The sequence below is a fragment of the Thermobia domestica genome, chromosome 2 (assembly GCF_964235325.1).
Source record: "Thermobia domestica chromosome 2, izTheDome1.hap1.1, whole genome shotgun sequence".
In the NCBI taxonomy this organism is placed as follows: Eukaryota; Metazoa; Arthropoda; class Insecta; order Zygentoma; family Lepismatidae; genus Thermobia; species Thermobia domestica.
The window spans coordinates 133,084,016-133,098,444 of NC_137455.1; the positions used below are offsets into that span (position 1 = coordinate 133,084,016).

General features: G+C 35.1%; 1 protein-coding gene across 2 annotated transcripts in view; it reads right to left on the reverse strand.

The window, feature by feature from the left end:
* Positions 1 to 14,429, reverse strand: part of LOC145675578 (putative oxidoreductase YteT) — a 70,657-nt gene that overhangs the window by 26,554 nt on the left and 29,674 nt on the right. For both annotated transcript variants that reach the window (XM_081746110.1, XM_081746101.1), the window contains exons 3-4: positions 11,293 to 11,422; positions 8,371 to 8,717 (exon numbers count right to left, since the gene is read on the reverse strand). In XM_081746110.1, the coding sequence (XP_081602236.1) occupies positions 8,371 to 8,717; positions 11,293 to 11,422 (477 nt within the window). The remainder of the gene's footprint in view (positions 1 to 8,370; positions 8,718 to 11,292; positions 11,423 to 14,429) is intronic.

Here is a 14,429-nt window from a genome sequence, read left to right on the forward strand (position 1 = left end):
AAAGTCGTTCAAAAAGAACACGTCAAGAGTAACCTACCTCTTGTGAATTGTTTCGAACAATGAGTTAAGATATACTTTTGGTTATTAATGAAATATTTATTTGCGAAATTTGAACAAAATCGCCTGTCGTTCGAGAAAATTGTCGGGGAAATAACCTTGACCCCAAAAATAAACTATCCGTTGTAATTGTTTTTCATAGAAATGACTTATACTAAAATATAGGGTTATTAATGAAATACTTATTTATGAATCATCAATAAAATTGTCCGAGTAATTTTTGAGAAAATCGTGAGGGAAAAATAACTCCCCGAATAAACTATCTCTTGAGGATTCTTTCAGGGTAAGCGAGTTATTCCATATTACTAGGTTTTTAATGAAATATTTATTTCTGAGTACGAACAAAATTGCTTGACTCATTTTTGAGAAAACCGTGGAGGAAAAACACCTCCAAGAGTAAACTACCCCTCGCATATTTTTTCAGGACAAACGAGTTTTGCCATATTGTTCGGTTATTAACGAAATATTTATTTTTGAAATATGAATAAACTCTTTTGAGTCGTTTTTGAGAAAATCGCCCAGACAACACTCCACCAAGAATAAACTACCCCTCGCATTTTTTTTAGGACAAACGAGTTATGCCATATTGATAAGTTATTAATGAAATCTTTATTTATGAAATATGAACGAAAACATTTGAGTCCATTTTGAGAAAATCACGAGAAAAAACTCACCCCCTTAGTATAAACTACCCCTTGTAGATTTTTCTCAGATAAATACCTTATACCACAAAATAGGGTTGCTAATTAAATATTGATTTATAAAAAAAGAAAGGAAACAAGATCGTTAGAGCCAGTTACGAGAAAATATCTTTTTTCTATTTTCATCGTACAGGAAACTACCCTTGTTTTGGGAGTAGGAGGGAAATAAAAAAACTATAGGAAATACTATGAAAATCTTAAACTAAAATTTGGTGCAGATAAGTTGAACGGTATGGCCTATAGGCGAGTGCACAGAAAAGTGTAGCGAACGGACGGACGAACAGATAGACATGTATCGAAAAATAACTTTTTCGGTGTTAGGGGCTATAATACGTATAAATTCGTTGAAATCTCAAATTTGATTTTTTTTTTCGAACACCATACTTTCTTCTCTCATTTGTCACTTCAAAGTAAAAGGAACTCAGAACTACAGATAAAAGACACCTACTTTTACACATAGACATTATTTATTGATTTAAAACTGTTTTAGTTTGTGTCATTTCACTTCCAATTGAAAGGTTTTACAATGATTAACGGCATACCAATGACGAGACGGAAGTTTTCAGGAAGTAAATGCATTCAGAAGTCTAGATTGCATTACAGCTATCAGCCTGTTTTTATTTCTGCAATTGTTAACAGCTGTAATTTCGTCCAAACGCTACATGAAATAATTTTTGGTTGACGTCATTGTGTTACTATTTTAGTATTGTTCTCTTCAGACTTGGTTGAAGTTTTGTCTTAACGGTTATACATTTTTTCTTATTTCATCGTTACACATAAGAATAAAATGTTGTGGTGACTGGATAGATTCGAACCTACGAACATTGAGTTTTTATTCTTCAAACAATTTACCAATGGACCAAGCTTTGTCCTCACGTTAACGTACGGTTACAGGGTTTATTACGATTTAAATAAAATGGCTGGCTGTTAGAGTTTCCTGCCCAAATATTTCGATAAAAAATTTTCATTCCTTCGTACATTGTTTAGATACACATTTTAGGAGAGTGAATTTTGGTGTATATAATAATTTCATGCCAGATCAAAGCTGGATAAGTTTTAATAACATGTTTCATATGTAGTTCTCAATAATAGACTTGTTGTTCGGGATGACGTTCCAAGGTTTAGCATTGACTAGCAGTTTTTGCTATTAATATCCCTTCTAGCAATATTGGCAGTAGACAAAAGTTAGCCCGTGTTAAAGCTTTTTGCTCCTAATTTAGTTATTTTACTTTATTATTTAACGAATATATTGAAAATTGTCAGAGACACGTATGCAGTAATTTACTTCGGGAGGGGTCCGACTTCAATATTAGGATAAATTATAATAAAATTTTAAAAGATAATCCCCAAAATTAGGCTAAATTTACAGAAAAGTTGGGGTTTCAGAGGGGGTCCGGACCCCCTAGACCCACCCATAAATGCGTTCTTGTTTGTCAGTAACATTTCCTCATTTTGAAACCCTCAAAAACTTCGGATAGACTATATAAAGGAAAACGAGTTATTTTCGATGAAATATCACTTCAAGGAGACGCGTCAGTTTTATTGCACAGTGTGGTATCCCACATTCACAATGGCAAGAGTTTCTTTCCTCTGATTCTCTGTCATTGTGCTCTATCAAAAGGTTAGGTTTGTAACATATTACTCCTACGAAAAAGCATGACTGGCAGATAGGAATACTGAACACAACTCCAGAGAAATGCATGCTGGAACTTACGTTTATAGCTACGCTTTGGTGATTTGCCCTCAAGGTCAATCGAGTGGTAATTCAGTTCCGTCTCTGTTCTTAAGCCATGTTCGTATTACTTCGAACAGTTTTGATAATGAAAAGCATGCCTCTTAATATAACAGACTTCTTTCGCGTAAGAAATCGAAACTCAGTTGGTCAGAGCAACTAGTCTGTAAGAATTAGGTTGTTAGTTAGTTAGGAGCCCAGTACGAGTAAGGGTTTTTATTACTATTGTTTTTATCTTTTTTATGTGAGGAAAAATCAAATTGTGACATCGCGATATCAAATGTATTTGATTAGGTAGCTTTGTCTTACCTAAACTTTAAACATCAGTAACCGTCGAAATTATTTCACTAACCGATCACTTACTGAACATTTCAAACACGTCAAACCAGTGGCATAACATGAAGGTTAACCTCTCCTCCGCAGTCCTTAGTTATGCGTCCGTACTTTCAAGGGCGGACTAAGGGCCGGGCGACTGCCCGGGGTGCCAGAGAAAGAGGGGCACCAAAACGAGCCTCAAAAAGTAAATTTTACAATGTGCTTTCTACTGACGTTTTTGGTTTATATTCTTGTAAAGTAGTGGCAATTATATGATGTTTTTACATTTCACTATGGAAGAAGAGAGTTTCATAGTACTAAGGGGGCTGTATCGAAAAATTGAGAGATGGCATGTAGAATAAAGAGTGCCGGGAATTAAGTATTGTTTGTTTGTTTGCTTGAGTTTAGCGTTCCACGGTTATGCCTTAATGGGCAAGGGAGATGTGGATACTAATTATAGTGGAATCCGAACCACTTTTATCGTTCAACAGTAATCCACCGGGAATTGGACCCGGTACCACAGAGGGCAGGCGTGCTAGCCACTAGACCAGAGGGGGTGGAGTTGGTATTGTTTATAGCGGGCCATATTCTTTGTGAAGTTTTCCTAGGTAATGGATTTCTTTTTGAAAATGGGTTTAAAACAGGGGCGTCATTTAGGGAGGGCAGGGAGGGGCATTTGCCCCCCCTGAGTTTGAGATGTATATAGATTTTATCATTAGAATAGTAGTAAATCAGTGAAAAACGCGAAATTTTACTTATATCAAGATGTCCTGCCCCCCCCCCCCAAAGCAAAATCTGAAATGACGCTCCTGGTTTAAACTATTAAAAACACTATGATAAAATGTAAAATATAGGCTACTACTAGGGGAAGGGCGCCAAAAAGTCACTTTGCCCGTGTGAAAATTTGGCCTGCTCCGCCCCGCGTACTTTCTGTATATTTTTTGGCCTTGCAGCTTGTGCGGTCCCCACGCCACATTGTTGCGGGGGCGCTATTTACGCCTACCTTTCGAACGTAATTCAATAACTGTTTAAGAAATTCTACCATCAGCGAGGAAACGGGAATATATTTTTCTAATAGTCCCATAGAACTTTCATTCAGAACGCCAGATGCAATTTTTCAGAGTGGGCTCTGGCTCATATTCAGGAATAATAATAATTATAATAATAAATATGAATGTCTTTGGAGAGCCGAAATTATGTGACACGAATCATTATAGATAGAGCTTTAAGATGAGTGGTCATAGGGGAGGAAAAACAGGATTTTTCTCTCTCTAACGTTAAGATTATGTGCTGAAGGTAAGAAGCATCATCATTCTACAATAGGTTGCTTTTACGTAGAATATCTATTACTTGAGCTCTCCTCCTTCGGGCAACTTTGCTTATGTAGTAAATTCAAAACAATTTCAATTTAAGACAAATATTTATAGAGAAAATTAAACATTTAATAGGGAAATCTGTTATCAAAATATCCAAACTTTTTTTTTTTTTTTTTTTTTTGGTATCGTCATGAGTTTTACACATATGTTACATTTTGATTCTTTCCCAAATAAAAAATAAATAAAATAACCTTAGTGATAAAAATGACAACAGTACTTCCACGGGATTCGAACCGTCTACCTTCCGTATACAAACTTGTTGCTTTATCTAACTGAGCTATTTGCTTTCTTACGTAAGCTGAACCTGTTCTACAGTAAAGACGATTTTTCATTACGATTGGGCTAACAATTCGTCTTTTTCCATAGGTAATTTCCACTATTTGCACTATCTATACGTTAATACTTAGCATAGATTCATATATTTGGAGTTCGCTGATAATGCATATAATAAGACATACTAGAAATATTTCGTTAAAATTTTCGTTTGTAGATCTAATCCACGCTTCTCTCAATGACATAGATGTCGCTGCTTCGTGTTGAACTGCAGAATTCCCTCGCGTTCTTGAAAATTTCCCACTTTAGCAGAGTTGGTAATTCTCGAGATTTCTGTCGATTTAATGTTTTTTGCTTCTAATTTCTTTATTTTAAGCTAATATCTAACACAAATATTAAAAACGGGTTTGTTATTAACCTGTCCTGCTGGGGAAACCTTCCGAAATTTCGAACATATAAAGAAAACGGAGATATTTTCAAAAAACTTCAAAATAAAGAGACGCGTCATTTATTTTGCTCATAGTAGTACGTAACCGGCATAGTCCATGTAGCTGACATATACGTTACCTCATGAGGATCTGACGGCAGCTACTTCTCATTTAATAAAAATGTAATTGACATGTTAAATACATGTGAAATACAGCTATTAGCCTACTAGAGTGTAGACTGCATACTTTAAGGAGTAATACTATTATTTGATCCATTTAATCCAAGGGTCTGCGCACGCCTCTATATATGTGTCAGCACTTTGTATATGTGCATGTAAAGTGGAGACTTGATGTCTGGATATTGCATGTTCCCTACGCCTGTAACGTGGATGTTTCACTCTAATCAACCTTGTCCATCAGCATTTACGTATTTAAGCTATTTACTCACTATACGTATCTGTTTAATACATTTATTGGCAGTCATGATCATTGCATGTTCCCATTCATCTGTGCATTGCCCGTACACTGCATGTAGGTGAGTACACACTTTGCATGTTACAGGAAATGTGTCCAATTCTATTCCAATACATGTGTCAGGGCCTTGCATATGTGCATGAAAAACTGGAGACTTACTGCCTGAATATTACATGTTTCCTACACCTGTAACATTAATGATTCACTCCAATCAACCTTGCTCATCGCATGCACTTGTTTAACCCATTTATTGGCAATCATGATCATTGCATGTTCCCGTTTACCTGCACATTCCCTGTACATTGCATATAGGTGGGTTCACACTCCGCATGTACACGAAGATAATACAGGCAATGTATTCAGTTGTAATTCTATGTATTATACATGTGTCAGGACCTTGCATAGCGAATGTCGAATTGGAGACTTGTGTCTGAATATTGCATGTCTCCTATGCCTATAACGTGAATGTTTAGCTCCAATCCATCCTGTTCACCACACGTATCTGTTTAATCCATTTATTGGCAATCATGATCATTGTATGTTCCCGTTCACCTGTACATTGCCTGTACGCTGCATGTAGGGGAGTTACACACTTCGCATGTACACGAAAATGATAAATGTAAAATAACATATTCTACATCATGCGTTTTCCATGATATACGCTAATACATGGTATTTACATGTAATGCAAATGTCACACATGTATATTACGTGTTGATAAACAGCCACCTTCCTTGTACTTTTCATTCTTACTGTATTGCGAATGTTATCAACAATCCATTCAAGGTACTTTACATGCACATATTCCCTCCATTTACTTGCTGTGAGTGACTGCGTGTACATTGCATGTTCTCATTTTAATGTATAGGCTCTGTACAATGCGTGTTCCCGTGCAAAATTTCCAACAGAAGTTTAATACTTTTTCGACATGTATAATACCTGAAGACAATGTGCCAGTAACATTTTCTTTACATGTGTTTTCGCCAAAACAGGCGCCTGTATAATGCCTGTCAAAATCTGACAGGCTTTTACAGGCAGTTCCATGTACAAAACATTGCCTGTTTCCTCAAAAATTTTCATAATACATGGTTAAAACAAGCAAACAAACATACAAAAAACTTCAGTAACAGGCCCCGCCGAGCATTAAAGAATGTAGCTAAGAACCTTAGTGCAAGTGATCATTCACCTTATTCAAACCACGGACGACATTGTTTATACGTGGTGGATGCCCAAAGATCGTATGATTCGGTGTATCGCTGCCCAACCGTGAAACATGGTGGCGGCTCTATGGTACTGTAGGCCACAACATTCTGTCTTCTAGGGTACTGAGCTGATGCGTACTGGTTGTATCACTACCCATGATTATGTTCACATTTTAGGGGACTATGAGCATACATTTCCTGGTCTGCATGTTGTTTCTGAGTAATGCGTCTATTATTCATACAGCTGGAGTGGAAATCTTTAATTTAACGCCCCACGGTTATGCTCTCTGGGCTAAAAGAGTTGAGTTGCTTTTGAGTTTAACGTCCCGTTCAGCAGCGAGGCTATATGAGACGTGGACCTACTGATTAACGTGGAATCCGAACCACATGAGCTGCCGCCGGGAATAGTACCCGAGACACCCACGCCAAAGGCGCGTACGCTAACCGCTTAGCCACGGAGGAGCTTACCTAGGCTAAAAGAGACGAATGATTAATGAAAGTGAATTATTATGAAAGAACTAATGAAATAAAAATGTGCGAGGAAACGGGAGAATCTAGAGAAAAATGCAATGTTGTCCGCTACAAACCTACATTGTGTGGGACTGAATCAGGAACCCCTAGCGTCACAGGTGAACGCTTTATTTTTATTTTTAATGATTTTTTTTATTATTTATTTATTTATTGTAGAAAATGTGAAACCTAATTTTAGGCAATTTGCTGAATTACAGAGTTACAGAAAATTAGATTTTATATTTTCTGCAAAAGGATCCGGAAGTGAGAACCCTCTTTATCCTGCCTTGCCTCTAGTGCACAATTACAATTCAATATAATTAAAATCCTTACCATTTTTTCTTTTATCTTTGGAAATTCCAATAATATCAGAAGCAGGTATAGATTTCTTAAAATAAGTGATGTTTTTATACTGCAGACAATGTGCAAACACCCTTACGGATTTTACGATAACAATCATCAAACTTACTTCAAATTCCGAATATTCTGAAAATTCCTTGCAGTTGCAAGTTTTCGGGTGTTTTCTGACGCCTTGTTCACGGAGAATAAAAGTAGGAATAGGATAATAGGAGTATTAATGAAATACCACCGGGAAAAGGCAGTGAAGGTACACCTTGTCCTATTGATTTTTGCTGTGGCTCGCTCCGAAACAGCGAGGTGAACGTGTGTATTGCACTATAAATTTCACACATCAAAACAAGAACAATCCTCTTTTGCAAATACTAATATAGCTGTCTGTTTTACACTTTCAATATTGTCTTAGACTAGGAGTTATGTAAGCAAAAAAGTGGTGTGAGTAATGAATCCACAAATCAGCAGATCTTAACTGCGAAGTAACTAACCTTTGTACAAACAACTGAGATAGACTACAAAGTCGAGTACACGAATGAACAACTGTTTAATTTCTAAACGAAGTTTACAAGCGTAATTATTCCAAGAAGACGTGGAGTAAAGAACGTTTGCAACACATACTCTAGCTGTCAGAACTAAGAAACAAAATAACCCGTTACGGTGCAAAATAGCTTTGTGACACTATGAGAAAGGCACGTAATGTAATGTGATCAGTATAAAAGTGAATAATTATTTAATGTTCAAGTTCTGATGATGGATGGTTCATTTGAACAGGGCTCAAATCACTTTCAATGCATAGTTTCCCCGGATTGCAGGCAGTGATCAGGTTATGTCCAACGTTAAGTAAGGTTTAATTCACATCAAACAAAATAGTGAGCAACAGTTATACGACAAGCATCTGAATCGTCTCTAGGTACTCAGAAGAAAACTAAATATTTAATAATACATTACCTCGAACAAAAGAATGAGCGAAGTGCCAAAAGCCAATATTTTCTCTATGTGATATGTGAACAACATCTCCTATTATTCCACTTTCAATTATTTCTTTCATTTTGATCACCGGTGGAAAATAGCGTAAAACATGACAGACTGCAAGCACCACTTTGTTCTTTACACATTCCTCGTAAATTGTCAAACAATCTTCTTTCGTTATAGCCATCGGCTTTTCTAATAGGATTTGATAGCCCTTTCTAGCAAACGCTACTACAGGATCCTTGTGCATTTGGTCTTGAGTAGTTATGAAAGCGCAATCTGCTATCTTCTCCATCGATGCTACATCCTCCCAACTGACGAATACTCTGAAACAAATAGCAAATATGCATATCATATATATATTAATTTACTTTGTTCACTTAAAATTACCTACCATGTCTACCTATTACTGGCTAGAAACTACATGCGACAACACTGACTTAACGTAATTAATAACAGGGAGTAGTTTTTGAATTGTGATAAACGCTCAAAAGCTCGCTCAATCTTTATATTCGAAAACTTACTGTAGATTTAAGATACTAGTTATTTCTTAACTGATTAGGTTTTGAGTTACGTCCATACGAGGAATGAGACATCCTACTTACACGGGTTCCAAAGAATAGGACTTCCATCTGATGTAGTTGATGTAGTTTGCATGCACGAATCACATACAAAATCATCATAAACAGAATATACACTTCACCTTATTATCTCGTTTCCAAGAAGGCTGTTGGAATTGTGTGAGAAAACATATCAACACTTTTTCTTTAATTAGCTTTTAAAATGTGGAAGATTTATTGGACCATCTTGTATGATCATGATATGAAATAGTTTGCATAAGTAGAAACAAAGTTAACAAGGTATTGAAACTTTTTTTTTTTTCACGACTTTTGTTTTAGAAAAATACTTTGTTTAGGATTAGTAATAAAACTGATTTTATTGTGCCTGTATATTTATCGTGCGAAGATTTTCAGTAACCAATGACAAGTTATTTCAACAGACGTAAAGATCACAATTTCATTTGCATAAATTTGATACCTCAATTCACCCATCCCCACCAATGTGTTAGGATGTAGTCTGGGCAGAAAGTTACATGAAACTATACGCATGCCGTTGTTAAGAAAATAGTATATGCAATATTTGGATAAAAGAGAAGCAATATATTACAAGAGGTAATGCTTGTATGTACATGTTGAAGATATTTAAAATATATTAGTTACTGGTAGTTGAAAGTGTATATCAAGTAAATAATACTTGATAGTCCACGTTGAATGCGTATACAAGACAATGTATAGAATAAATGTATCATCTGTGGAAGATTGAGTAAATTATTTTGACAAGATGACTGCATAACCGTAGACACACTTTGTGTTATTAGATTTCAATACCACGTTTTTCATTTCTCCCGAATAAATTGAGGTATCATATTGCTGTAAACCGCATTATTTTCCTTACGTCTTTTGGAATGCATCTACGTGATTGGGTGTGATGCTTACCTAAGCCTTGTAGCGAAATAAAGGCTTTTTTAAAAGCTCAATTTTCAATTCCTCGCAACTTTGTTCCTCTTTACTCGAAATATGTCACATCATGATCACAATATTTTACAGTTAGTCCTTAGTTAATAACACTCAATAATAAATGTGGAATTCCTTAGTTTGTAATACTGAATAATAAATGTGGAATTCCTTAGTTTGTAACACTGAATAATTAATGTGGAATTCCTTAGTTAATAACACTGAATAATAAATGTGGAATTCCTTAATTTGTAACACTGAATAATAAACGTCGAATTCCTTGGTTTGTAACACTGAATAATAAATATGAAATTCCTGAATAATAAATGTAGAATTCCTTAGTTTATAACACTGAATAATAAATGTGGAATTCCTTACTTTACAACATGGAATAATAAATGTGGAATTTCTTAGTTTGTAACACTGAATAACAATGCGGAATGCCTTAGTTTGTAACACTGAATAATAAATGTGGAATGCCTTAGTTTATAACAATGAATAATAAAGGTGGAATTGAACTTTTTGTTTTAACATGTAAATTTGAAATACGAAAAATTTTGACGTAGTGTCATTTGAAAAAACATAACTTTATAAATTTACATTGCGTTATTAGCAACATCTTTAATCTGATGGTATCGCAGAGTACGTAAAATTTCCCTTATTGGTATTCGTATTGTACCACATTTTAGCCTCTTTTCTTTTTGATTATTTGATTGTTATAAATTTACACCTTCTATATTAGACGACACATACAATATGAAGTAGGATCTGAATAACTAGTGTTTGAAGCTTTCCCCTCTCCCTCTCCCTCTGAGAATTGAACCCGGAATCGCATATTGAAATGAAACGAAATCTTTAAGTTTTACGTCCCACGGTTATGCCGGTTAGGCTAAAGGAGACAGTGATGATGAGAAATAAATGAAATGGTCGAATGAAGAAAGTGGGAGGGAACGGAAGAACCCCGAGAAAGCCAACTAGCACGGTGTTTGTCCACCACAAAGTCCAGAACCCGGAATCGCATATTAGAGCCTAATTATACGTTCATCTTCTTGCAACAAAACCATTGCTAACTCTATGCACGCATTTTGCATTATACTTTTCTTTCCCCTTTCCAGTATTTCATTGATTAATACGTATTTACATCCTTTGTCAGAAGCGAGCTACAGAGGTGGAAACATACAATTCTAATCTGAAACAAAGTGGGATCTAAACAATTATTATTTGTAGGTCCCCACTGAGAATCGAACCAGGGACCTCTTGTACCAAATTCACGCACACTAGTCACTAGATCAACATGTAAATCAAGGCTAAGCAGAAAATTAACAAAATTGCAATAAAATTTGTACTAATGAAATTGATTTTTAATTTGATACATAAATCCAAATACCTTTCATTCGGAAGATTGAACCATTTCCTAATTCTTTCTCTGGCAGTCTGCTTAGGATCTGCAACCGCTACTATCTTCAATCTTTGAGGAAAATCTAAGGCAAATGCTGCATAGTTGCTCCCACGATTTCCTTGAAATGAAATAAACCTTACAATACTGACTTGAACAATTCAAATCTGAAGCTAATTTTAATATAAATACAAGGAGAATGATGATTATTATTTTCTACTAAGTATATTAAACATATATTTGAGTTATATATATATATATATATATATATATATGTTTCAAAACAGCACCGACAACGTTTGGGAGGTGATTCCTGTCATCAAGATAAGACAAAGAGTATAGACCATCTTGGGTGCACAAATACTTCCTTTCGGAGTTATAGGCTGCTAAAAACATAGGGAAAAAAAAGGAACTTTGAAGATCCATAGCTCCAAATCTATACGTCCATAGCGCCAAATCTATACGACCTATGTGCGCCATCCAAAAATACATGTTTCAGAATCCCAAGGTACTCACGCAACAATTTTTATAGAAGGAGTTCGGCTAGGACATATATTTTGAAGTACTCAAAAACTACTTCTACAAAAACTGTTGCGGAAGTAACGCAAGATTCTGAAACTTGGATATTTGGATAGATCATATACTAGTTTCTAACTGAACTCTTGACATGACTATGGTAGGTCCCATAGTTTTGGAGTTATGGACCTTCAAAGTACAGAACTGCATATTTTCGGCAGCCTATAGCTCCGAAAGGAAGCATTTATACACCCAGGTTGGTCTATACTTTTTGTCTTATCTTGGTGTCAGGAATCACCTCTCAAACGTTGTCCGTGTTGTTTTGAAACATCCTGTATATATATATATATCCGTACATTTCGTTTACAATCCACTCGTTTCCAGCAATTGATCTGTATTTCGGTAATGGTAACAAATATTATTAGAAATATTACTATATTTTCAAATTAAGAACATAGTTTAAACATGTACCACATTATAATCTTAAATATTGATAAAATATTGCATAAGTTTCAGGATTATAGAAATCTTGCCGCGGCTTTAACTTTTAAACAATTACAATCAATCCATCACACCGTATTTCATTTCAGTTATTGCGTTCTTATTACCTTATCGTGTACATAAGGAATGGAACATGCAATTTACATATTCTTAATTAAGAAATTACTAACACCAAGAATACAAGAAAATAATCAATATGTGAAGTTACATATGCAACCAAGGAAGGAAAAGGTAAGAAAAGTACACCTTTCAGTTCACTTTAAGAAGTGCAATACACACAAAATTTGATTTACTCAAGTTTTCTTACATCTGTTGTCATGTATTTCTCTACAGTAGTAATGAGCAAATGATAGGTCGCGAATATTTCATCTGGGCCGTAAATAAAAATTAAAACTGTAAAATTTCTCTTTCAAACTCTTGTAAAAATGTTGACAAATATTATTGTTCCCATTAAAAGTAACATTTGTTCTTCTACTGCACATTAAACATTTTTGTTTTGGTATCTGAGTAGAAATTAGAAGAGAGCCAGGTAAGAGAGGAATATCAAATTGAAGTTTCGAATAGACTTTCGGTTTAAGATGATTCGGAGTGAACTAGTATTGAGGATACTTGGATTGAAATTAGAGATAGCATTAAAATTTCACCAGAAGAAAAATTAGGACACGCGGAAATACGTAGAAACAAATCAGGGTTCGACCAGGAATGCATTCAACTAGCAGAGAGGAGAAAACAGGCAAAAACCACGTTGGTTACAAAATCCGAATGAAATAACTGCACAAAGTTTCGCAGACATCAGGCGGGAAACTTCCAAAACTTTTAGAACAAAGAAACGAGATTTTTTGAAAGCTAAAATTAAGGAACTTGAAGATAATAGTAAAAATAAAAACATTGGGAAAATGTATAAGGGTATCAACGAATTTAAGAAAAGCTATCAACCGCGTGCTTGTATATTAAAGAAAGCTAACGGAACAGTTCTCACTGATACAGATAACATCTTAAATAGACGCAAGATTTCTTTGACAAATTACATAACACGAAGCCAAAAGCTAATGTGAGTGAAGAAAGGGAAATACACACCGCAGAACCTATATTCCAGAACCTAACTGAATAGAGGCAGAAATCGCTATAATGAAATTAAAGAAACACAAGTCTCCGAGTGTAGACGAAATTCAGGCTAAGTTAATTTTAGCTGAAGGCGAAAAATTGTGGAACAAGATACACAAACTCATTCCCCTTATCTGGAACAATGAAGAACTGCCACAAGAGTGGAAAGAATCAAATACTATTCTAATTCACAAGAAAGGCGACAAAACTGACTGTAATAATTATCGAGGCATTTTTGTTCTATCAATGTCCTATAAAATCCTCTCAAACATTCTATTAACAAGATTGACCCCATAACCAGATGAAATTATTGGAGATTATCACTGTGGATTTACACGAAATCGATCAACTATCGACCAAATATTTACTATTCAACAAATACTCGAAAAGAAGGGGGAATACAATACTCCAGTACATCAACTATTTATTGATTTTAGAAACGCTCCCGGTTAGGAGAGAAACATTGCACAACGTTCTTACAGAATTTGGAATACCGAAAAAGCTAATTAGATTAAGTAAGATATGTTTAAATGAATCGCAAAGTAAAGTCTGGGTAGGAAAATTTTTGTCCACGAGCTTTCACGTCGAGAATGACCTGAAACAAGGAGATGCGTTGTCACCATTATTATTCAACTTTGTTCTGGAATACGCTATAAAGAATATCAAAGATAGAATCCAGGGCCTCGAGTTGATTGGTGTTCACCAGGTTATAACGCATGCTAATGATGTAAATGTAGTAGAGGATGATAGGAGAACAATAGAAAGAAATGCAGAAGTCTTATTAAACGCTTGCAGGCACATGGATTTAAAAGTAAATGCAGAGAAAATAAATACATGGAAGTTCGTCGTGATCGTAATACTGGAAATTACGGATGCGTTAAAATATCAAATAATACTTTTGATAAAGTGGATACTTTCAAATATCTGGGATCAATATTAACAAACAAAAACCGTATTCACAAAGAAACTAAATGTCGTCTAAAAGCAGTGTTATTTTTCAATTCAAA